Source organism: Aquarana catesbeiana, linkage group LG01, assembly GCF_042186555.1.
Source record: "Aquarana catesbeiana isolate 2022-GZ linkage group LG01, ASM4218655v1, whole genome shotgun sequence".
Taxonomy (NCBI): domain Eukaryota; kingdom Metazoa; phylum Chordata; class Amphibia; order Anura; family Ranidae; genus Aquarana; species Aquarana catesbeiana.
Window position 1 is genome coordinate 84,922,521 of NC_133324.1, and position 27,019 is coordinate 84,949,539.

Sequence of the window (27,019 nt, forward strand, 5' to 3'; positions counted from 1 at the left end):
AACTCCAGAGATAAAATGATAATTCTCCCGCTCTACAAGACTCTGGTCCGGCCGCACCTAGAGTATGCGGTCCAGTTCTGGGCACCAGTCCTCAGGAAGGATGTACTGGAAATGGAGCAAGTACAAAGAAGGGCAACAAAGCTAATAAAGGGTCTGGAGGATCTTAGTTATGAGGAAAGGTTGCAAGCACTGAACTTATTCTCTCTGGAGAAGAGACGCTTGAGAGGGGATATGATTTCAATTTACAAATACCGGACTGGTGACCCCACAATAGGATTAAAACTTTTTCGCAGAAGAGAGTTTAACAAGACTTGTGGCCACTCATTAAAATTAGAAGAAAAGAGGTTTAACCTTAAACTACGTAGAGGGTTCTTTACTGTAAGAGCGGCAAGGATGTGGAATTCCCTTCCACAGGCGGTGGTCTCAGCGGGGAGCATTGATAGCTTCAAGAAACTATTAGATAAGCACCTGAATGACCGCAACATACAGGGATATACAATGTAATACTGACACATAATCACACACATAGGTTGGACTTGATGGACTTGTGCCTTTTTTCAACCTCACCTACTATGTAACTATGTAATGCCACAGTGTGATTAATAGTCCATAGCAGATGTCAATCCACATAGTTCCTATGGAGCGGGGCTCTCCAAGAGATGTTACAAATACTCTATCAAGGGGGGGCAACCAAATAGCAACCAAGGAAGTAATTAGAGACCAAATCGACTGGGAAAGGAGGCTGAGCCGATGCCTCATACGGAGAAACGCGTCGGGTGGAGCTGTAGGATCCAACGTCATCACGCACCAATAGGTTGGCTTGAGCCGCAGCTGCTAGTTCTTATCGATACACCGTTTTTATCATTGGATGTCAGTTGCTTACTATTAACATTTTATTAGAATAAAGAAGCCTTTTTGAGTACTGCACCGTGAAGTCTTTTTTCTGCCTTTCATAAACACGCTCCATGAGCGATCTTACCCTGATAAGGGTTCCACAGAACAAAGTTACTGCAACGGCCGGTGAAGTGTTTGTGGAGGAGAGGTTCTCAATATCGAATGATCGGATCAATACACCGCCCCGAGTTGAAAGATCCCTCCCACATATGCCTATGTGATCTCTATAATCTGAGATCCAACAGATCTGGTAAGCGGCCATTTGGTCTCTAATTACTTCCTCGGTTGCTATTTGGTTGCCCCCCTTGAAGAGTGGGGTGAATAGAATATTTGTTACATCTTTTGGAGAGCCCCGCTCCATAGGAACTATGTGTATTGACATCTGCTATGGACTATTAATCACACTGTGGCATTAATCATATGATGGCACTATTAATTACCTTGTAGCACTAGCTGTGTTTTATTTCAATATTTATGTGATTTTTACACATATTTTAATACATTTTGGTTGTGCAGTTGAATTTTGCTACACATATCTATAAGCCGAATATTTAGGTTTTCTATTTTTGCAGCACCACCTCTTTTGCGTTTTTTGTTAACACATATACCTTAACCTGTGTCACGTTTTTATATATACATATATTTTCAAATATAGGTATATGCACGTTTATTAGAGGGTTAGCGCGGATATTTCACCTTATACACATAAACTAATTTCACCTTTTTATTTTATTTTTTACTGATATCTCTAATTTGGACAAGAAGCATGTACTACAGGGATATCCCAGATTTATGAGCCCCTACATGTAGCGCTCAGCCCCGAAGGGGCCACTGAGAATACACAGGTTCTCCGACAATAATACAGAGACTGCTATCCACAACCAAAGTTCTAGACACACCGACAACACACGTGCAGTCTAGGGGATGTCGTTTTAACATATATTGCCTTGAAATAGGAGTCTGCTAAGGAAGCCTCTGCCTGGCTCGCCCACAATGAACAGACACTTTGTCAACACCAAGATGCTGCTGACGGTGACTGATCACTAACATCTGCCTTTCCCGCTGGTAAATATGCTGCATTTTACCCTACTGAATATTGTTTCTGTTGTTCTCTGGCTGGGGGACATGATATTGCTAACCAAGCTGCGAGTTAATTGTGCTCACCTTCTGTTGGAATATTACAAATCATCTATCTACACGTGTTTGAATACACTTCCAGATACTTGGGCTGCCTGGTTGGTAGCAACTATGCCTGATGTTTGTTTTCTTTTTCTTGTTGTTTTTGATGGGCAGTTTTCTTTTTGTTTTCACATTGCCAGAAATACCCTATTTAGGGTAGACACTGTTGTGTCTCTATGCTGCCTTGCATTGCCGACAGTCCTATAAACCCGGAGTGGAAGATATGTACCAGCTGAACTCGGTTGGTTTTACACTTTTGGTGCCTTACTGTATTGCTTACGGGGGAAAATGTTGTTCCCGTCTTGGCCTGTATACTGTCTGCCATTGGCCACTCACATGCTTCTGTCTCCCTTACGAACCTATAACCCGCCATGAAAAAGGTACCAGTGGTCTCTTGGAACTCTAGGGGGATACATTCAGCTTTGAAGCTTACCATGATTTTTCAGTGCCTGACCAAGTCTACCCGTCATTCTTTGCTCCCAAGAAACTCTCACTTAACTACGGAAACCCAGTGCTGTTTACGTTATTCTTGGGTGGGGTGCGCCTACCATTCCGTGTGCACTCCATTCTTATGGGGGATAAGTGTTTTGGTGCATGGCTCATTGGACTTCCAGGACTATGATGTACTAATTGACTCTGAAGAGCAATTTATCTTTCTACATTATTGTATTGGTAACCTGCTATTTATTTTGGCCTGTCTATATATCCCTTTACCCTTTGTTGTAACGGTACTTCGGCTTTTAATATCCTATGGCTGCAAGGCCGGACCTACCGTTACTAATAGTCAGGGATTTTAACTGCTGCTTGAACCCTTCTCTAGACAGACACCTGACTCCTCAGACCTCTGCCTCTTTGAAGGATACTCCCTTTTCTAAATCTTATGGCACCCAATCTAGGATTGATCTTGGTGTGGGTAACTCAAGCATGCTCCAGTTCGTCTCTGAGGTGGTTTATAGACCATGTAGGGTATCTGACAATTCTCCCATGGTGGTGAACCTTGTGGTGACCCCACCAAATACTGTACCCAAAGCCCCGTGGAATATCAATGCTTTCTGGTTGAAACTGTTACATTCACATGCGGAGATAAAGAGAGGCATGCGCAAGTTTTTTGCATATCAGGATCCATCCAGCTTGCATTTTGGTCAATGAAGTGTTACTACTGCAGTTATTGAAAGTTTTCAACTCATCCCTCCAACAGGAAGTTTTGCCTTCCTCTATGTCAAAGGCGAATATTATTCTGCTTTTTAAACTGGGCAAAGACCCAGTGGATTCGGAATCATATAGGCCCATATCGCTGCTGCAAAGTGACATAAAACTTCTGGTGAAGGTTTTGGCTATTAGACTGAATGGGGTTATCACATTCATTGTGCACTCTGATCAAATAGGCTTCATGCCTAATAGGTCCACAGCAATTCATTTAAGACGACTCTTTCTTACCCACCACTTCCCGCCTGCCATATAACAGAATGACGGCTGGAAAATGGTTGCATTATCCTGACTGGATGCCATATGACATCCAGCAGGCTGCACTGCTAATGCGCGCCCCCGGGGGCACGCACCGCAGCGAACGGGGATGACGCGTGTCCCTCGGACACAGCCCATCCCCGATCAGGGTAAACAGGCCTGTATCACGAAACGCCGCGTAGGGCGAGCGACGCGCTGACGTCACAACGTGCCTTAACTGATCGTTCAGTAGGACGGGTTGATCTGTGTGCGACGGCCGGCGCACCAGATATACTAGGCTTGTCAAACTTGAATTGATGTAAGTGTTTATCTATTTACTTTTTAATAAAACTCAAAGGATTTTACACTATGGGAGTGCCTATGTTCTCTTTCATTTTATACACCTGTGGTTGAGCCTATTCGTTCTGTGAGGAGGGCTGGGATTATCAAGATTTTTTCCAGAGGAGACCTGGAATCCATTGCCAATTTTCAAGTAGCCCAGCAGCTGTTCCTTTGGTCGATTCGGCAGGAGCTAGTATTTACCAGCCTTCCCTGATCCTCTGTAGCGGGGGATCATGGGGTTCTGGTAAGCAGACACCCCTTCTGTTTTGGTGGCGGATCTTTCCCTCTCAAGATTAATTTTGGCACAAATCACTACATTTATGGAACTTTCGATTTGAGGACTATACTTTACATTTAATATTTATTTATTTATCACTACCATTTTTGGTCTATGTTTATTACTGTATTTTGGTTGTGTTTGCTTTTTATGAATTTGATCAATCTCACTATTTTTGATTCACTTCACATTCAATAGCTAATTAGCGTGATTCTATTGTTTTCTTTTTTCTGCACTGGACTTATGTTATTCAGGAGAATTGCTGCTGTCACTATTTTTGTTCACTCATTATTTGTTTAATTGTGTGATTATTTAGCGCAGTTTGATCCCCCCTTTGATCACATCTCTGCCTGCTACCTGGACCAATGCTTTGGCTGTGCTGACAGTATCTCTGCCTGTACTAACTGTGGACAGTATTCCTGCCTGCCTGCTGCCTGTACGATTGCTTTTGCTGTCGCTGACAACATCCCTATCTGCTGCCTGGACCGAAGCTCTCCTCTGTGAACCACTGTACTACTAAAACCACAGGTAATCTTTTGTTAATTGGTATGTACATGCTACGTGTTAAAAATATGAAGGGCCTTCAAAAATAAAAAAAGATATATGTTTTTATTTTTTTCCACATTTTCCAAAAACTTGTGAAATAAAATGACATGTTCAAAAGACTCATAATGCCTCATAGAATATACCTTGGTGTGTTTGCTTTCCAAAATTGGGTCATTTTGTGGGCATTTCTATTGTACTTGTGCTCTAGGGCCTTCAAAAGTGTGATAGGCAATCATGAAATTATAGGTGTAATTTATGCTCTTGGAACGCCTGGGGGTGCTACATTGATGTTGGGCTGCTGTATGTGGCCAGGCTGTGTAGAAGTCTCACACATGTGGTATAGGCATACTCAGGAGGAGTAGCAGAATGTATTTTGGGGTGTCATTTTTGGTATGTACATGCTGTGTGTTAGAAATATCTTATAAATCGACAACTTTGTGTAAAAGAAATACACTTTCATCTTCTTTTGTTGTTTTCCGAAAACTTGTGGGAAAAATGACACGTTCAAAAGACTCATAATGCCTCATAGAATATACGCTGGGATGTTTACTTTCCAAAATGGGGTCATTTTGTGGGTGTTTCCATTGTCCTGGTGCTCCAGGGCCTTCAAAAGTGCGATAGGTCATCATGAATTTATATGTGTAATTTATGCTCGTAGAACGCCTGGAGGTGCTACTTAGATGTCGGCCTTCTGTATGTGGCCAGGCTGTGTAAAAGTCTCACACATGTGATATCGCCATACTCAGGAGCAGTACCAGAATTTGGGGTGTAATTGCAAGTATGCATATGCTTTGTGTGAGAAATAACTTGTTATTATGACAATTTTGTGTAAAAAAATAAAAAATCTTCATTGTCCCAAGAATTGTGGGAAAAAATTACAACTTCAAAAAACTCACCATGCCTCTTACTAAATACCTTGGACTGTCTACTTTCCAAAAAGGGGTCATTTGGGGGATATTTGTACTGTCCTGGCTTGTTAGTGTTTCTCTAGAAATGAGCCCGCCAGTGCATCAGGTGTGATCAATTTTCAATGATTGGCACCATAGCTTGTAGACTCTTTAACTTTCACACAGACTAAATAATATATACTAATTTGGGCTATTTTCTACCAAAGACATGTAGCAGTATAAATTTTGGCACACATTTATGAAGAAAAATGACTTGACAAAATTTTACAAAGAAACAAAAACAAAGTGTTTGTTTTTCAAAAATTTCTGCTCTTTTTTCGCTTATATCACAAAAAATAAAAAACCCAGCGGTGATTAAATACCACCAAAAGAAAGCTCTATTTGTGTGAAAAAATGATAAAAATTTTGTTTGGGTACAGTGTAGCATGACTGAGTAATTGTCATTCAAAGTGTGAGAGCACTAAAAGCTGAAAATTGGTCTGGGCAGGAAGGGGGTATAAGTGCCCTGTATTGATGTGAGTATTATGCAGTCCCCAGCGTATTATATTGGTAGCAGGGCCTTGCTGTCTCTGGATACTACAAAAGCATTTGATAGCCTAGACTGGACCTATTTATGGGCGGTGCTGAGGAAATTTTCATTTTCGGAGAAGAATATATCTCCTGGATACGACTTCTGTATAGCCATCCACAGACAGCTATTCGGGCATCTGGTAAGCTATCTCATACCTTTAATTTAGGCAGGGGTACTGGGCAGGGGTGCCCTCTATCACCTCTCCTTTTTGCCTTGGCGATTGGGATTAGGTCGAATCCAGGTATTGTTGGCTTCTGCTACAGCTCAGTGCAGGAGAAAACAATTCTGTAAGCAGATGACACACTGCTGATGTTAGGTGACACAGATACCTCCCTGCAGTAATCTATGGTAACTATTACAGCATTCGGCAGGTTCTCGTGACTTACCATAAATTGGTCAAAATCCGCTTTAATGCTACAAGATGGAGATGGCACCCAAGTTGTGGCCTTGGCATGCCCTATTCCAATTACTGCCTCCTTTAAGTACTTAGGGGTCCAGGTGTCCCCCTGCCCCCAGGATTTTTGTAGATTAAATATTTTCCCCCTTCTGCAGCGCTTCAGAGATCGCATTAAAACATGGAATTCCTTACATCTTTCGGTAGCAGGGAGAGTAAATTTTATTAAAATTATACTTATGCCCCAATTGTTGTACTTCCTCCACAATACTCCTATGGTAATCTCATTGAAAATCATTAGGATTGTCAACTCCCTCTTCTCCCCTGTACTTTAATTTGGAAAGATCGTTCAGCTAGAATCAAGTTAGAACATTTACAATGATCCAGATGGAGGGCTGGCTTTGCCCAACCCTTGGATTTACTACCTGGCGGCGCAACTTCAGCACCTTATTGGTACTATGTGTGAGGAAGCTGTACAGGAGGGTTCCATTAGTGGTTCCTTTTTAGCTGTGATGCTATATACACACACACACACACACACACACACACACTATCTGTAGGACCTCTATTCCATAGGCTTTGGAAGTTCAAGCTTTTGGAAAACAGCACAAACCTTACCCAACTTATAGCCTTAATCAGAAAGTATGGAACAAAACCAAATACCTTCAGAAGGTGAATGGATATACTGAGTACAGTCCTGTCTTGTTTAATGACACTTACCTGGAATTGGCTAAATACAATCTGGGGTTAGATGGAAGTGTTATGGAGTCACACATCTCAAACAAATCTTTCATAATGGAGTACTTCTGTTGTTTGCTGCTCTCCAGGTGAAGTTTAAATTGCCCTCCTACTTTTACTACTTACAATTATGCCATGCAATTCAAGCTCAGAGCAAATCATCGGAATGGCTATTGTCCCCAACTCTGATTTTCCTATTAGGGATGCCGAGACTTTAAGGGCTTCATATCACAAAGCTACGCTATGCATTTACAGTCATATTTGAAACAGCATCCCCGTAAGAGTGATGGAGCGCTGAGAACAGGATGTAGGTCAATAAACAGGTGATCAGTGGGAGGAGGCTTTTCAGTGAGTGGTGACATGTTCACTCAATGTGACGCAATGGCTGACCCAATTGTATATTTTACTAAGGGTGTATTACATTCCCCATATGCTTCACATAATGAGACTGCAAACAGAGTCCACATGTTCTAGATGTAGGTGTGACCATGGAGACTTAATCCATCTTCTGTGGAGGTGTCCAAAATTCCACCTTTATTGGGCAGGAGTGGTGCACAAGTTAAATTCAATTGTCCAAGTGTCTCTTCCAGTTGACCCAAAACTCTGTTTACTAGGAATACTGGAGGAATTGGACTGGGCTAATCACACTAGAGAAGCCATAGGACGAGTCATGTTTCAGGAGCGTAAACGAATTATGCTGCACTGGAAGTCCTACGGTTGGGGAATGGATTAAAACTGTGGGTGACATGCTGAGGATGGAGACGTTTATATACCAGCACCGGGGGTGCACGCCTAAATATGAAAAACTGTGGGCTTCCTGGTCAGGTGTTCCTGGGCTTGCCCCGGTGGATCTGATCATGGACAAGTTACTTAGACTTAATGCTGGCTGAGGTTTTAGTTTCAATACCTGCTGGGGTTGTATCTGTTATTTGTATATTGTCCTTGTAGCAGTTCTGGTCAAATGCTAGGTGTAAGGGATTACTAACCAAAAGGTTAAAGGTTTTACGTTTTGCTTCACTGTATAAATTCCTCCTATTGAATGTACTGTATAATGTGTCACATGGTGCTGTCTGGCAATGTAATGTTATGCAATTCTATAATAAAGTTCCTTATGGAAAAAAAAAAAAGATATATAATTTTGCTGTACACCCACCTGGAAGTGTCCCTTCCTGGAACTGCAGAAACATTCTCACTTCATGTCCATTGTTATGGAGGATCTGGGAGATCTGATCCATCAGGAGGTAATGACTCCCACCTGCAAACACAAACAATGAAAAGCACATAGGCTTGGTGGTTTTTGCCTTTTAGCACTAGGCACAGTGGTTCAAACCCCAACCATGACTACCTGCATAGAGTTTGAATGTACTCCCTGCACTTGTGCAGGTTTCTTCTTGGTATTCTGGTTTCCAGCACTTCAAAGATGCTGGTAATTGGCCATAGCATGTGTATGTATGCGACATAGGGACTGTAAAGCTCCTTGAGGACAGGGGATCGTTTGCATGTACAATATACATACTTTATGTATAGTGCTGTGCAACTTTTCGGTGCTATATGAATCATTGTAATAAGTAAAACACAAAATGTGTTTCTGACATCTTAGGAGAAGTCTTAGAAACAAGGACAATGAAAATAAATTTAAGATAAATTCCTTTTTTTCTCCACTCTAAAATAAAAAACCCTCCTCTACTGCACCAATCTCCCCAAACCTCCTCTCAGCAGCTGCGTACTTACCTCCACTCCGACCTCCTATGGTGCTCAGGGACCACAGGGCTGGAACAAAGCTAAGTAAGCATCTGCAAGAGGGAGTTAACTTAACACAGTGTAGCTTTGGATGACGCAGGTGGGTGGATTAAGGGTCGATTTAAAGGTATAGCTTTAAAGGCATGCAAAGATAATAATATTAGAGGGTGCAGTTATTGCTGGCAGAAGCTCTCATTTCATTGTGTGCATGTTCCAGAGCAATATTGAAGCTATACTACAAGTTGAAAAACCAAGCAAAGCAACTCATACACCATACCCCTTTACAGCATACCATTTTTCAGTTCTCAGTAGAGGGCTGCAGGATTAGGATCTCGGATAGGTTTTTGTGGCTGCCCATATCCCTCTGACCCCTCATACTCTGCCCTGCTGACCCCTTGTACTCTTCCCTGCTGAGCCCTGTACTCTGCCGTACAAACTACTTACATCTTTACTCTGTCCTATAAACTACTGACCCTCGTCTATGCCCTTTAAATGAGTGACCTGTGTACTCCTTCTCACTACTGACCTCTACATATTACTTACTCCTGTATACTGCCCTACAAACTACTGATCTTCATACTCTGCCCTACATACTTATGACCCCTGTACACTCTTTACAAATTGCTGAACTTTGTACTTCGCCCTATGAACTTCTAACCCCTGTACACTGCCCTGCTGACTTCTGTACACTGCTATACAAACTACTGACCCCTGTAAACTGCCTTACAAACTAATACTTATACTCTGCCCCACAAACTACTGACCCCTGTACACTGCCCTACAAACTACTGACCCTTGCACGCTGTCCCACAAACTTCTGCCCCCTGTATGCTGTTGTGCTGATCCCTACAAACTGCCCTATAAACTACTGACCCCTGTATACTGCCCTACAAACGACTGGCCCCTATATTCTGCCCCACAAACTACTGACCCCTCTACTCTGCCCTGCTGACCCCTGTTCCTTGCCTTGCTGACAGTGCCGGGACAAGGTGATCTAGAGTCCAGGGCAAACATACCAAACTGCACCCCCCCCCCCCAGATGTATGGGCATTATGAGTCAGAACCCCCCCCCCCCCAAAAAAAAAGAGCACTAATCAGCATGCTTAAGCCCCAAGAGCATAAATTCCCCCTCCTCCCAGTAAAATCTCCCCTGCCAGCACTAATCTTTGCCCCCCATCCCCCCTCCAAGCTCAAATACTCTCTCGTTCCAAATCACCCCTCCTAGCACAAATCCTCTACCCCTTAAAATTCCCCTCCAAGCACAAATTCTCCCCCCCCACTCCAAATCCCCCTTCCCAGCACTAATTCCCCCCCCCCCCCCAGCTCCTCCAAATTTCCCCTCCTAGCATAAATAACCCCAATCATCCCTACTAGCACAGCACTAGCCCAATCATCCCTACTAGCACAATCATCCCTACTATCACCCTTAATTTTCCCTTCTAGAACAATTCTTATCCCCTGTCTTCCTCCAAAATTCTCCCTCCCAACACAAACCCCCCCAATGTCCTGGAGGTACCCCCCACTCTCACATGACACTACAATGCCCAGGGCAGCCGCTCCTTCTGCCCACCCCTTGTCCTGGCCCTGCTTGCTGACCCCGTGTACTCTTCCCTGCTCAGCCCTGTATTCTGCCCTACAAAATGCTGATCCCTGTATTCTGTCCCACAAACTTCTAACTCCTGTTCACTGCCCTGCTGACCTCTGAACACTGTCCTACATACTACTGACTCCTATACACTGCCCTACAAGCTACTAATCCCTATTTTCTGCCCCACAAACTAATGACCCCTGTATTCTTGCCTACAAACTACTGACCTCTGTACTTTGCCCTACAAACTACTGATCCCTGTACTCTGTCCTATAAACTACAAATATGCACAGTGTTCAGCAATTTAAAAAAAAAATCTCGAATCCAGCATTTGTAATTTGGACCATTTTGCACTTAACCGCATACATATAAATGCATGTACATGTGTACCTGCTTAATTGTATTCTAGTGGGTGAAGAATTATACACTTCTAGGTGCTGTATGAATGTATATGCATCTAAACGCAAGTAGGGTTACAGTATGTACCATGACATGCGTTTTCTATGTTGGGCGTTTCTGGCAGCAATGTCTGGCATAGGTATGAAGATTTTATTTACACTTGTGAGCATGAGCCCTTAGCAAGAACAGCAAGAAGGTAGGGAAACCCATGTTGGTTTGGGAATGGCAATACATACAGTGTATTGACATTTTGTCATGTTACAACCAAAAACTTAAATGTATTTTATTGGGATTTTATGTGATAGACCAACACAAAGTGGCACATAATTGTGAAGTGGAAGGAAAATGATAAATGGTTTTCAACATTTTTTACAATTAAAAATGTGAAAAGTGTGGCATGCATTTGTATTCAGCCCCCTTTACTCTGATACCCCTAACTAAAATCTAGTGAACCAATTGCCTTCAGAAATCACCTAATTAGTAAATAGAGTCCACCTGTGTGTAATTTAATCTCAGTATAAATACAGCTGTTCAGTGAAGCCCCCAGAGGTTAGTTAGAGAACCTTAGTGAACAAACAGCATCATGAAGGCCAAGGAACTCACCAGACAGGTCAGGGATAAAGTTGTGGAGAAGTTTAAAGCAGGGTTAGGTTATAAAAAAATATCCCAAGCTTTGAACGTCTCACGGAGCTCTGTTCAATCCATCATCAGAAAATGGAAAGAGTATGAAAATGGATTATGCAAATGGCAAGAGTAGGCAAAAAGAGTACACAACTGCAAATCTACCAAGACATGGACGTCTACCTAAACTGACAGGCCGGGCAAAGAGAGCATTCATCAGTGAAGCAGCCAAGAGGTCCATGGTAACTCTGGAGGAGCTGCAGAGATTTACAGCTCAGGTGGGAGAATCTGTCCAGAGGACAACTATTAGTCGTGCACTCCACAAATCTGACCTTTATGGAAGAGTGGCAAGAAGAAAGCCATTGTTGAAAGAAAGCCATCAGAAGTCCCGTTTGCAGTTTGCAAGAAGCCATGTGGGGGACACAACAAACATGTGGAAGAAGGTGCTCTGGTCAGATGAGACCAAAATGGAACTTTTGGCCTAAAAGCAAAACGCTATGTGTGGCGGAAAACTAACATCGCACACCACCCTGAACACAACATCCATGAAACATGGTGGTGGCAGCATCCTGTTGTGGCGATGCTTTTCTTCAGCAGGGACAGGGAAGCTGGTCAGAGTTGAAGGGAAGATGGATGGAGCCAAATACAGGGCAATCTTAGAAGAAAATCTGTTAGAGTCTGTAAAAGACTTGAGACTGGGGTGGAGGTTCACCTTCCAGCAGGACAACGACCCTAAACATACAGCCAGATCTACAATGAAATGGTTTAGATCAAAGCGTATTCATGTGTTAGAATGGCCCAGTATAAGTCCAGACTTAAATCCAATTGACAATCTGTGGCAAGACTTGAAAATTGCTGTTCACAGACACTCCCCATCCAATCTTACAGAGCTTGAGCTATTTTGTAAAGAAAAATGGGCAAAAATGTCACTCTCCAGATGTGCAAAACTGGTAGAGCCATCCCCAAAAAAGACTTGCAGCTGTAATTGCAGCGAAAGGTGGTTCTACAAAGTATTGACTCAGGGGGGCTGAATACAAATGCACGCCACATTTTTCAGATATATATTTTAAAAAAATTTTGAAAAACATTTATCATTTTCCTTCCACTTCACAATTATGTGGCACTTTGTGTTGGTCTATCACATAAAATTGTAAAGCCTGCAGGAAGGAGATGGGGGAAGCCGGTAGCACTACGGGGGTAGGGGAACCTGGGGTGAGGGGGAAACGTATGGTGCACAGAGAGGGTGATCAGTGCAGTGGAAGGGTAGGGGGCAATTACTGGAACTGATCCCCTGAATGGCTGCTTTTGCAGCAGCTGAAATCCAGCGGGAGGGAGAGAAAAGATGCCAGCTTTTAGCTGCTGTAGAAAGAGCCATAAAGGGGATCGAATTCCAATAATTGCCCTTCTTCCTCCACCACGCCACTCACCCTCCCTGCCCACATCTAATGTACCATGCTGTCTGGGCCCCCCATTGGCCTGGGCCTGGTACAAGAGGACTGGTGGTACCTTATCCACAGCCCTGAATCCCAATGCCAACAAAAGGTGACATTCGTTCCTTTTTAAAACAAGCTACATTTGGAGGAGCCTCTGAACATTTAGAATGTTTTTGGTGTATACAGTATATAAAAGCTGTGTGTAAATATGATAAGGATTGTACCATCTAGGGCAGGGGTGTCAAAATCAAATTAATCGGGGGTCGCATCAGCAGTATGGTTGCCCTCGAAGGGCTGGTTGTATCTGTAGGATTCAGGAATGCACTACGTACAGAGTGCAGGGGTCAGAAGTGTGCGACGTACAGAGTGAAGGAGTCAGGAGTGGGCTACGTAAAGAGTGGAGGGGTCAGGATTACGCTAAGTACAGAGTGCAGGGGTCAGGAGTGGGCTACGTACAGAGTGCAGGGGTCAGGATTGCGCTACGTACAGAGTGCAGGGGTCAGGAATGCGCTACGTACAGAGTGCAGGGGTCAGGAATGCGCTACGTACAGAGTGCAGGGGTCAGGAATGCGCTATGTACACAGTGCAGGGGTCAGGAATGCGCTACGTACAGAGTGCAGGGGTCAGGAATGCGCTATGTACACAGTGCAGGGGTCAGGAATGCGCTACGTACAGAGTGCAGGGGTCAGGAATGCGCTATGTACAGAGTGCAGGGGTCAGGAATGCGCTATGTACACAGTGCAGGGGTCAGGAATGCGCCCCAAGTTTCCTCACATCTGTTCTCTCTCTCCTACCTTCCTACCTGGCCCAGCTCTGGTACCTCCCTATATAGGCGGCTCCCTCCCTTTGTATTGGGCTATAGTTAGTAGTTTCCTGTTTATTGGGCTATAGATGGTACCTCCCTCTGTGGGCGGATCTCTGTGTTTAGTATCAGTACTCAGTTTTGCTATTTTTTTTTCACCATCACTTCAAAATTAGCAGCACACACTTCATCAACACAAGTGCTTAAAAAGCCCTCAGGACGCAACCCGCTGAATGGGGAAAAAAAAAACCAGAGCTGTCAGCAATCTCTGTCACTATGCAAAAAATGTCACTATGCACAAAAAATGTCACTATGCAAGAAAAATGCCACTATGCAAAGAATGCCACTATGCACGAAAAATGCCACTATGCAAAGAATGCCAGTATGCACGAAAAATGCCACTATGCAAAAAGCCGGCGTCGCTGGAGGGCCTGGGGAGGCGAGAGAGCAGAGGCGGGGTGGAGGGTACAGGGCAATGGCGGAGGCGGAGACAGGGCGGCATCGTTGGCTAAGGAAAAGCTGAGGGAGGTGGAGACAGGGCGGAGGCGGAGACAGATCGGCATTGTTGGCTGAGACAAAGCTGGGGGAGGCGGGGGTGGAGGCGGAGACAGGGTGGAGGCGGAGACAGGGCAGAGGCGGAGACAGAGCGGCATCTTTGGCTAAGACAAAGCTCAGGGAGGCGGGGGTGGAGGCGGAGACAGGGTGGAGGTGGAGACAGGGTGGAGGCAGAGGCGGAGACAGGGCGGAGGCGGAGACAGAGCGGCATCTTTGGCTGAGAAAAAGCTCAGGGAGGCGGGGGTGGAGGCGGAGACAGCACGGAGGGGGAGATGTTTACTTGTTCTCATGGAGACTGACCGGTGTCTTGTCGAATACAGTCCCCTATCCAAAAGTGTCCGCCCTGTACTGCGCAAGCGCAGTACGGAGGACAAACGAGACGCCGAAAGTCTCCGAAGTTCAACAGCTGATCGTCAGCTGTACACGGCGCCTGCGCTTTTATTCTTATCCTATGTCCAGGTTCATTCCCTACTATCCAAGTGGACATAGAGTAAGAATAAATAGTTGCCGAGCGTAGCGAGGCCGTGCCCGAAGCGCGGCGAGCGAAGCGAGCCCGCGAGGGGCCCTCTTGCAAAGCCATCACTAACAAGTGCCCGAGCGCCGCGTACAGCTGATGGTCAGCTGATCAACTTCGGACACTTTCGGCATCTCCTTCTCCTCCGTACTGCGCAGGCGCTGCGCCTGCGCAGTACGGGGCGGACACTATATGATAGGAGGACAGTTCTCGGCAGAACACCGGCCGCGCCGCTCGCGAGGGGGGGATGTTGTTTTCTCGTTGCCTGGGATACCTGGCAGAGGGCCACATGACAAGGCCCGGCGGTTCGGATTCAGCCCGCGGGCCTTGTGTTTGCCACCTGTGATCTAGGGACACCTTGATGAATTTGGATTTAGCTTTATAAACTGTAGTATTTATCAGAGTTGCTTTTAAAACTTTTTTCTTTTTACTAGAGGAAACAGATGTTACAGGCTTTATGGGACAAACCTTTCATTTTCAAATAATATGATAAAATATGGGAAGAAAAAAGAACCCTGTCATACCGTGGAAATGTGTCAGTAGAAAACAAAGGTGATTGAGTAGAAAAGTGAAATAATGTGATAATTATAAAAGATAACAGCTTTATACTTTGATGATCTAAACAAAAGTAAGGCCCCTTTCACACGTGTGGACAGTATGTCCGTATTTCATCCATCCGTTTTTGGATGAAATACGGACATACATGCATCCCTATGGGATAGCCGGTGTCAGCGGATAAACATCATCCGATATCATCCGTCCCCGCTATGGTCCGATTCTGCAGACGGAGGAAAATCCTATTTTTCTATCCGTCTGCAGAGCAGATCTGATGAACACGGACAGACGGTCCGTGTTCATCCGATCCCCCATCGGGGAGAGCGGAGATCTGATAGGGCAGTCCCTGCACAGTGTTCAGGGACCGCCCTGTCATACGCCGGCTCAGCAGGGATCAACGGAGCGATCCCTGCTGAGCAAGCGGATGTTCATGGGGCAGATCATCACGGATCCGTCCCGTGTGAAAGGACCCTATGATGGAAGTAACAGGAGGAAACTACATAGTTACATAGTTACCCTGGATGAAAAAAGACACAAGTTCATCTAGTTCAACCAATAAAAGGAAAAAATAAATAAATTATACAATCCTATACCCACAGGTGACCCAGAGGAAGGCAAAAAACCTCCTAGCAAAGCATGATCCAATTTGCTCTAGCAGTGGTACAAATTCCTTCCTGATCCCCCAAGAGGCAATCGGATATTCCCTGGAATCACTTTACCCAATGTTAGTATCCATTTATATTATGTAATTTTAGGAAAGAATCCAGGCCTTTCTTTAAGCAATCTACTGAGCTGAACAGAACCACCTCTGGAGGGAGTCTATTCCACATTTTCACAGCTCTTACTGTGAAGAAACCTTTCTGTATTTGGAGATTACATCTCCTTTCCTCCAGACGTGAAGAATTATCCCTTGTCCTTTGTGATGACCTTAAAGTGAATATCTCAACACCAAGTCCACTATATATCCCCCCCCCCCCTTAATCTCCTCTTCTCAAGAAAGAATAAATTCAGTTCCTCTAATCTTTCCTCATAGCTGAGCTCCTCCATGCCTCTTATCAGTTTGGTTGCCCTTCTCTGCACTTTCTCCAGTTCCCCGATATCAGTGAACTGGTGCCCAAAACTGAATTGCATATTCCAGATGGAGTCTTACTAATGATTTGTACAGGGGCAATATCATATCTCTCTCTCTGGACTCCATACTTCTCTTAATACAAGAAAGGACTTTGCTCGCTTTGGAAGCCGCAGCTTGGCATTGCATGTTATTATTAAGCTTATGATCTACCAAAACCCCCAGATCCTTCTCCATTATGGATTCCCCCAGTTGTACTCCCCCTTGTATGTATGATGCATTTATATTCTTAGCCCCCAAGTGCAGAACTTTACATTTCTCAACATTAAACCTCATTTGCTATATAGCTGCCCAATTAAACAGAGCATTGAGGTCTGCATTTAAGTTGGAGACATCCTGTAAGGACGTTATTCCACTGCATAGCTTGGTGTCATCTGCAAACACTGAAATGGTACTTTTAATCCCAGACCCAATATCATTTATAACTATATTAAAAAGTAAGGGTTCCAACACTGAACCTTGGGGTACACCACTGATAACCTTAGATCATCAGAGTAAGAATCATTAATCACTACTCTCTGAATTCGGTCTTTTAACCAGTTTTCTATCCATTTACAAACTGAGTTTTCCAAGCCTGTAGACTTTACCTTACACATTAGTTGTGTGTGGGGAACTGCGTCAAAAGCTTTTCCAGTAAGAACTCATCTATGTGGTCTTTTATTAAACTCTCCAGTATCTTCCCGACTATAGAAGTTAAACGAACAGGTCTATAGTTATTTGGTAAAGACTTTGGTTCCTTTTTAAATATAGGCACCACATTGGCCCTACGCCAATCTAGTGGTACTATTCCAGTCATTAATAAGCCACGATTCACACTAGTGCGATGTGATTCGCACCACATTGCTGTGCAGATCACATGCGATGTCTGTGCGATGCGATATTAGCCATACAAACTGTATGGCTGAAATCGCACCACATTTCACATTTGCACCAAAATGGTGCAGGACCCTTTTTGTGGTCCACACTGGAATCTGATCGTATGGGTGTTCACACCTATGTGATCCAATTCCTTCACAATTTCACAGTTCGCACTGCGAACCAATCTGGGGGTGTCATTAACTTTACATTGACCCCCCCCCCCCCCCCCCCCGCGGTTCACAGATCTCAATGTGAACCACTGTGCAATTCAGGTGCGTTGCAGGAACCCGCACTGGATTTGCAGGGTTCCCGCATGCCAGTGTGAACCCAGCCTAAAAATTTGAAATGATAGCTTTTAAATGACAGAGCTCAATTCTTTTAGGTGAGTGTATGCCATCTGACCCAGGTGCTTTATCCACCTTTATTCCTTTTTATTAAAAAAAAAAAAAAAAACACACAACCTTATCATTCATTTTAATGGGCATGACTACATAGAGTCTGGATGAGACAGTTTATTATAGGAAATGTACACCACAGTGCACAGAAGGAGGGGGGCAAACATGAAGGAGGCATGAAAATGCATAAAAATGCTGCAAAAATACACTACAAAAATGCTCTGTAAGGCCCCTTTCACACGATCGGCCCGCTCGGATACGCCTGTCCATTTTTGAGGCGGATCGGAGTGGGCCACCCATTGACTTCTATGGGCAGGCGGATAGCAGTGGAGATGTGTCCGCTGACAACCGCCTGCCATCCGATCTGACAAGATCTGCTCAAAACAGAGGTATGGCGATACATTCGCCATCCGTCCAGCAGATCAGAAAGGATGGGATTGGATGAAAACAGACAGGCTGTCAGTTTTCATCTGATCTCGCCATAGAAGACAGCGGAGCTCTGACAGGTCCGTCCCTGCACAGTGAGCGAAGTCGAACCTGTCATCCGCCTGCTCAGCATGGATCAACAGAGCGATCTCCCACTGAGCTGACAGAGTCCGTCCAGTGGATCCGCTCCATGTGAAGAGACATGGTTATGCAGCAGCACTTTTTTATATTGTTTTATATCATTTTTATATCATTTTTATATCATTTTTGCTATGTAAGCCTTTGATTACTATAAGATTGTGTAGTGATATTTTTGATAAATTTGAACATTAATGTAATTATTATGTATTATTCCCTTTGACCACAAGATGGTGCTACGTCCGAGGGTTACTTCTAAGATTAAATTTTTATTCATTAGTTGTCAATATGTTTTCAGTTTATGGTATATTCACATGTCCGTCATTAATTGCATGATTAATCATTAAGAATCGTTATCGCGCTTTTTCCCCCCTTGCGGTCTTGACAAAGTATTTCCCTTTCTATGCAGAGAATTCTCTCTGCTGAAGCTGACAGCCATCACAAGAAAGGAAACAAAAAAAACGGGCAGTGGAACTTAAGTATAAACATTGTTACAATTTGCCCTTTAGATCTAAAAAATACACTTTGGTGTGTAAATGAGGGAAGTTTAACACTAAGAGCCGGTTCACACTGAGGCAGCACGACTTGCAGCGCAACTGCCTCAGGCGACCTGCACACGACAGCAGCGGGGACTTGCAAAACGACTTCTATATAGAAGTCAACGCAAGTCGCCTCAAGTCGCTCCCAAAGTAGTACAGGAACCTTTTTCTAAGTTGGAGAGACTTGAGTCGCTCCTATTAGAATGTTCCATTGCACACAATGGAATGCGACTTGTCAGGCGGCTAAGTCGCCTGACAAGTCGTCCCAGTGAGAACCGGCTCTAAGCCTTTTTCTATATAATATATATATATATATATATATTAGAGACCCTAGAGAATAAAATGGTGGTTGTTGCAATATTTTACGTCACACTGTATTTGCGCAGCAGTCGTTCAAATGCAATTTTTTGGGTAAAAAAATGAAACTTAAATGAATTTAAAAAAAAATAACCAGTAAAGTTAGCCCAATTTTTTTTGTATAATGTGGAAGATTTTACACCGAGAGAATTGTGATCTTTTTATTCTAAGCAAGAAATCGTTATTCTCATTTTGGCCAGAATCGTGTAGCTCTAATGGATACTATTCAGTAAACTTTTATGTCAGATTTAACTGTTGAATTTGTTTTTTTAAATATCTGCAGTGAAACACATTTTTTTATCCTATCATTGCTGCTTTTTCCATAGCCGTGATTGTTTTTTTATGACTTCGGGTGATTGGAATGCAGCCTATTTCCGCCGTTTCCCTATTTTGTCCCGCATGTATAAGACATTTGAGCGTCCGTCTAGCTACGCCCCTGGTGGCGTCACTCTATGACGAAACGCATAGGAAACCATTGGTTGCTACATCTGTGTTTGCTGTCCCTGGTTTGGATGCATGGAGATTGAAAGGCGTCTTTTACCATTCAATGCTTATGTGGCCTTTATAATGAGGGTCCATTAAGAAGGGTAAGCGGCTGTGTTATCGGGTGCTGGTGATGGTTTCCTCTCTTTTCACCTTCTGCTAACCACCTTTGATGTGAAGTGCGCTGAACACCATCTTTGGATTTATTTTGAAAAGGACTTATTTATTACATGAGCGCTGCACCCCATTTTCTATACATTTTCTTTATTGTCATTTCTTCAATATTGTGCTAGCCGCTGTTTATATAGTCATCTGATTTAAAATTGTGGATACAAGCGCATTTATATTTTTTATGCAGCAGCACAAGTGTGAACCTAGGCTTAGCGAATAAATGTAACCACTGATTACATGGTAACCATATGTATCGTATTGTATCTCTTGTTACAAAGACACATGACTTTCCTCTGCTCCTCAGCTCAATCTGGTGACCATAATGTGGTACTTTACTACTGCCCATAATAAAATAACATTTGTTCAGAAGAGAAAATAGGCTAAAGAACATTCATTGTGTTATATAGAAAGTACCATATGTAATATATATGAAATGACTCACCAACAAAGCAGATTGTCAGGATTTTGGCCCCATCAATAAACAGGAACTGCAGTGCAAAGACCAGAAGGAACACAGCCTGCTTCTTACATGCAGCCATTCTAGTGAGGAATCAGAAGGAATGGAGTGAACTCTACACTGTACAGAGATCATTGATGGGACTGAGACTGGGAGGGGTCAGAACAGTAGCCACACCCCTTCTGACATATATGTCATTTGACTCCCAACAGTTGAACTGAACCAAATGAAATGTGTTCTTGGAAGAAAGCTCAGAGTGCAAAGTTTGAGGCTGTAAAAAAAAATTGTTGTGGGCTGTGAAGTTTTTTTTCAGTGTGCAAAAAAAAAAACAAGTCCGTGTCACGCATATAAAATTTGTTTCCTGATTTTTTTCCCCTGATTTCCTGAGATGGCAGTAATCCCGGGTTTTTTAGGGAAATTACAATACCCAAATATTAATATGGAATTAGTCCGTTGCAACGACATTTGCGGGTTCAGGACTCCCCAAGTCTATGGGCATAATAAGAGACGTTTTCCAATTAACATTTAGCCAGGAGAAAGTTGCAAAAGTGGAAAGAATATTAAGGGCTTCTTGTAAGGAAGGGCCAGGGTCCTGAAGGAACAGCATTAAGTCAATAGCATATAATGATAACTTTTCAGAAATGGTGCGCACATTTATTCCAACAACTTTATGGTTGGGCTGTGGCCAGGGGCTCCATGGCTCATGGCCCGCTTCCTGATTGGCTGGGAGGAGAATCAGTGTGAGAATAGCGAATATTCAATCGCTATTCTCACACAACTGGGTGGGCTCGGAGCGCAGTGCATTGCGCTTCGAGCCCACCCTATTTTGAAGTCTATTAGAGCCTCTGACTCTAATCACGTGCTTCAAATCCCCCCCCCCCCCCAATTGGAATCCATGCATCTGGCACCCTGTATGTAGATTAGGGGGTGGCGCCCATGCGCCCCTAATGGACAGGCCGCCACTGGGTACAGGAGGGACATTAATTGACCTGATCATGTACCTGCAGTGCTAGCCGAGACTAGAATGATGCCTACTAAGACCACAGTATTTTAACCTTTTAAAGTATTGATTGGTAGACCATACCCAACCTCATGGGCAAGTAAAGGCCCACAGGTCCCAAGCTCAGTAGACTTTGACAGCCTGAGGTTAATAATTAGAAGAATAGGTAATTAAACTGATTCAGAAATTGAATGGCATCTATGGAGAGGTGTCTTTGTCTTTACCTCTACCCACTAGCAGTCCTGGTGCAAAGGAGTCCTTCAGACGGACAAGCCCGTGTGAAAGGAGCCTAAAGGTGCATATGGTGCACAGGCAGCCAGCTGTCATCAGTGTCTGCAGGAGCCTGACTTTGCATCTGTGATCCACTGATCGTGGGTGCAATACTTTGCAAAAAAAATCTATACTTGCCTTCCTTCTGTGACATCAGTGCGATGCTATAGCTGCCTCCTAAGCTCGAGAACTGAGTGATCATATGACAGCTGACTGTTCAGTTCTCGGTTTTCTTTGAGCAAAGAGCAGTGACTGAGTGCGCAGAGAGGCCGAGCCATCTGGCAATCAGGCATCCATGTGGATTCCCGACATTACTTTTGGGATCCTTCCAGAGTCTGGAGTGGCATTGTGAGGTCAAGTAAGTGCACTCCTTTGACCAGCAAGAGAAGTTTGGCTAAGATATCTTTGGGTATGGACTGATGCGAGTTGTATTTCCTTAGTACGTGTTACTTTTAAGCGTAAGCGAAGGTATCGTTCACCAAACTACTGTGCTATGGGCTAAAGAAAGCTGGCTTCAGGCTAAATAACCTCTTTAAAGTGACACAAAATTTTGGTTTAAGAAAAAAAAAAACACCCACCAACTTTCATTAGAACTCTTTGCTCTAATGCCCCGTACACACGATTGGACTTTCCGCCGACAAAACCGCGGATTTTTTTCCGAAGGATGTTGGCTCAAACTTGTCTTGCATACACACGGTCGCACAAACGTTGGCCCAAAATTCCGAACGTGGGAACGCGGTGACGTACAAGACGTACGACGAGAAAAAGGAAGTTCAGTAGCCAGTGCGGCTCCTTCTGCTTGATGCAGAGCATGCGTGAACTTTTGTGCGACGGACTTGTGTACACACAATCGGACTTTCCGACAAGTTTTGTTGGCGGAAAATTTGAGAACCTGCTCTCAAACATTTGTGTGCAGAAATTCCGACAGCAAATGTTTTTTATCTTCAGCCTTTCCAACCACTTGAAGGCTGATAACAGATCACATTCCTAAGAGCTTATAGACCTTTTTCTAATCAAAAGGTCCTTAATTTTTGGTAAGTCATTCTAGCCTAGGGGGTGGAATGAGCACCTGCAGCACTTAAATATTTGTGAAGAGGAGTGCAATTAGTATATTAATTCCCTGAAGAACTGTCTTTTGAAGATAATCAGTTTGCACCAAATCTTTGGCACTTTTTTGGTACATTTGCAAATTATTTATCATCTAGAGGATATTGAAGAACAAAAGACACAGATACTGTTAATTTTTTGCATGTTTGCACTTTATAGGACATTAAGCACTTGCTTTTTTTTATTTAATTTGAAGGAAAATTATTCAGTTTCTATTGATAATTTGCACACATTGGATTGACAAAAATTATTTTATTTATTTCTTAAATTTTACCATTAGAAACAAGTCTATACTTACATGCTCTGTACAATTGAATTGCACAGAGTGGCTGCAAACCTCTTCTCGGGTTCCCTGCCAGCGCTCCTGGCTCCTCCCCTCTGTCCAGTGCCCCCATGGCAAGCGGCTTCATCCGGGGTCACTAATGCATGTTCGCTACCCAGCCCCGCCACTGCATCCACTGACACAGACAGCGGGACTCGGCTCAGCCCCTAGTCACTGGCTTTGATTGACAGCAGCGGAAACCAATGGCTCCCAGTGCCACAGCAAAGCCAGTGAGACTCAGAAGTGAGGGGAGAGAAGAGTTGCAAACGTGCACTGCGCTGGATCAAATGAGGACTCAGGTAAGAAGGGGGTGAGGGGAAAACTTGGGTAGAAAACTTCAGCTTTTTTGTTCAGTGTCCACTCACATTAACCACCTCAATACAGGGCACTTACACCCCCTTCCTGCCCAGCCAGGCTATTTTTCCGCTTTTAGCGCTGTCACACTTTGAATGACAATTGGGCGGTCATGCTACACTGTAACCATGTGACATTTGTATTATTTTCTTCACACAAAAAGCTTTATTTTGGTGGTATCTAATCACTGCTGGGTTTTGTATCCCCTTCCCGCCGACCGTAGGCAGATATGCGTACTCGGCTTTCCGGGGTTATACCGGGATGATGCCCGCAGCTGCAGGTACCGTTGTTTCCAGCGGGCGATCGGCTACCCGTGTATAACAACCGATGCGGCTAAAAGCCGCTCGGTTGTTATACCGGAGGAGCGGGAGGGGACATCCCCCCCCTCCCGCCGCCTCCCGCCGCTGTTACGGGGCCTCCCGTGCGATCGTTTACTCGGCTGCCAATGGCGCCGAATTTAAAAAAGTACACAGTATTCAGAATCGCCGTTTTCGGCGATCTGAATACTTTGAAGTGTAAAGGAGGGATGGGGGGTCTTTTAGACCCCCCCATCCCTCCATAAAGAGTACCTGTCACCACCTATTACTGTCACAAGGGATGTTTACATTCCTTGTGACAGCAATAAAAGTAAAAAAAAAAAAAAAATTTTTTTTAAACACAATTTTAAAGTAAAAAAATAAATAAAATAAATAAATAAATGAAAAATTTTTTTTTTAAAGTGCCCCTGTCCCCGCGAACTCGCGCAGCGAAGAAAACGCATACGGAAGTCGCGCCCGCATATGTAAACGGTGTTCAAACCACACATGTGAGGTATCGCCGCGATCGTCAGAGCAAGAGCAATAATTCTAGCCCTAGACCTCCTCTGTAGCTCAAACCTGGTAACCGTAAAAAATTTTTAAAGCGTCGCCTATGGAAATTCATAGGTACCGTAGTTTGTCGCCATTCCACGAGTGCGTGCAATTATAAAGGGTGACATGTTTGGTATCTATTTACTCGGCGTAATATCATCTTTCACATTATACAAAAAAATTGGGGTAACTTTACTGTTTGGATTTTTTAAAATTCATGAAAGTGTCCCTTTTCCAAAAATTTGCGTTTAAAACACCGCTGCACAAATACCGTGTGATAAAAAATATTGCAACAATCGCCATTTTATTCTCTAGATTCTCTGCTAAAAAATATATATAATGTGTGGGAACTCTAAGTAATTTTCTAGCAAAAAATACGGATTTTAACTTGTAAACACCAAATTTAAAAAATAGGCTTAGTCATGAAAGGGTTAATTTTTACTTTATAAAAAATAAAAAATAAAAAAGACTGAAAATTTTGAAAAAAAAATAAAAGTTTTTTTTATTTACAAAATTTACTGACAGACAGAAACTAAGGGGGATTTTTTTTTTTATTGCATTTTAGTGTAAATGCGAAATCTGAGGTCTTTTTGACCTCAGATCTCACATTAAAGAGGTCCTGTCATGCTTTTTTTCTATTACAAGGGATTGTAATAAGAATAAAAGTGACCCAAATTTTTTTTTTTTTTTTTTTTAAAGGACAGCATAAAAAATTTTTTTTAAAGCACCCACATATGAAAACCCTTTAACCTTTAACCCTTTCATGACTGAGCCTATTTTTGACATTTGGTGTTTACAAGTTAAAATCCATATTTTTTGCTATAAAATTACTTAGAACCCCCAAACATTATATATATATATATTTTTTAGCAGAGAATCTAGAGAATAAAATGGCGATTGTTGCAATATTTTATGTCACACGGTATTTGCGCAGCAGTGTTTAAACGCAACTTTTTGGGAAAAGAAACACTTTCATGAATTTAAAAAAAACCGAAACAGTAAAGTTAGCCCAATTTTTTTATATAATGTGAAAGATGATGTTACGCCAAGTAAATAGATACCAAACATGTCACACTTTATAATTGCACGCACTTGTGGAATGGCGACAAACTATGGTACCTAAAAATCTCCATAGGTGACGCTGGGAGATTAGTTCATTCACTGTCACAGGACACAGGGGGCAGCGGCCAGCCAATCAGAGCGCGATCTGGGCACAAGGGGGGCAGCGGGCAGCCAATCAGAGCGTGATTTGGACACAGGGTGGTCACTAGTTGAATAAGCCTGACTCTGGGACACAGCAAGAGACAATTATAGCAGACAAGTGACAATCCGCAACGTGTGACATGGGACGTGGCAAGTGACAATCTGCAACGTGTGGCATGGGACGTGGCAAGTGACAATCCGCAACGTGTGGTATGGGACTTGGCAAGTGACAATCTGTAACGTGTGGCATGGGACGTGGCAAGCGACAATCCGCATCTAGTGACAGGCGACGTGGCAGGTGGCAATCCGCAACGTGTGGCAGGTGACAGTGGCAAGTGACACGCTCGGGGCTCCCACTGATTCTATGGTGAGTTGAACCATTTCATTTTTTATAACAATGTAATAATAGTAATAATGCGCTTCAATAATCCTGACACCATAACCACGGTGCCGTGATGATTGAAGCGCTAACACCAGTCATTTCCCTGTTTCATTTACCCCCAAAAAATTATTTTCTGGCAGTGCCCCTCCCGAGACTAGGCTCTGGATCCGCCCCTGGGTGGGGCCTTGGCTTAATTTCGGTTTGATGACTTTGCTTATGCTTTAATGACCCCCTTCCTTCTCCCCAGCTATATATACACTCACCTTCCTTTATCTACCACATTGTTCTGTTCTGCTGATGTGCTAATATTTGTCTTAGACACACGTTGCAGTGCACTTTAAGGCCTGGTTCACACCTATGCATTTTTTAGTGCATTATCAGTTTTACAGAAACACACTACAGTCCATTTAACATGGTTTCCTATGGGTCACGTTCACATCTCTACATTTTATGGAAAGGGCTAGGGAATTTTTTCCGTTTTTTTGGTTCCATAGACTAGACATAGACATGGACCAAAAACGTATATTGAAAATGCAAAATGCACCTGGAATATGCAAACTGCAACCTGCATAGGTGTGAACCAGCCCTTATAGCACATGACACGGTTTTCAAATGCCAAGTTCAAAGTAACACAAACCTAATTATGTACAAAGAACGCTGCCACCATGATCTGCAAGGAGCTGGTGTGCGTTCTACTGGACCAGAAAGCGGAAGTTCTTTGTACGTGATTAAGTTAGTGTTAGTTGTGCTGGTTTTGTGGAGGTATTTGAAAATGTGAGTACGCATACTTGCAGATGTTTTTTTTAAATTATGATGTTAAATCTTTGTGGTTTTATGCGATGAGCCCTCTTATTTTATTCTGCATACCCTTATTCCTATGGCTGATAGTGATCAGAGGTGGAGAACTGAAAGTGATTATAAAAGGTTCAGCTTTTTTTTTAATAACAAACATTTCATACTTACCTACTCCGTGCAATGGCTTTGCATTGAGCAGCCCCGATCCTCCTCTTCTCGGGTCCCCTGGTGGTGCTTCTGGCCCCTTTGAGGGCAGTCATGTGTGCTCGCTCCCGAGCTACCTGTG

The 27,019-nt window shown here is 43.5% G+C and overlaps 1 protein-coding gene across 1 annotated transcript in view; it reads right to left on the reverse strand.

Moving 5' to 3' along the window:
- The window catches only part of LOC141132573 (UDP-glucuronosyltransferase 3A1-like), a 40,475-nt gene extending 19,918 nt beyond the window's left edge, over positions 1 to 20,557 (reverse strand). The window contains exons 1-2 of the mRNA XM_073621147.1: positions 20,438 to 20,557; positions 8,446 to 8,547 (exon numbers count right to left, since the gene is read on the reverse strand). Coding sequence (XP_073477248.1) covers positions 8,446 to 8,547; positions 20,438 to 20,534 — 199 coding nt within the window. The 5' untranslated portion in view covers positions 20,535 to 20,557. The remainder of the gene's footprint in view (positions 1 to 8,445; positions 8,548 to 20,437) is intronic.
- Positions 20,558 to 27,019: the final 6,462 nt, after the last annotated feature.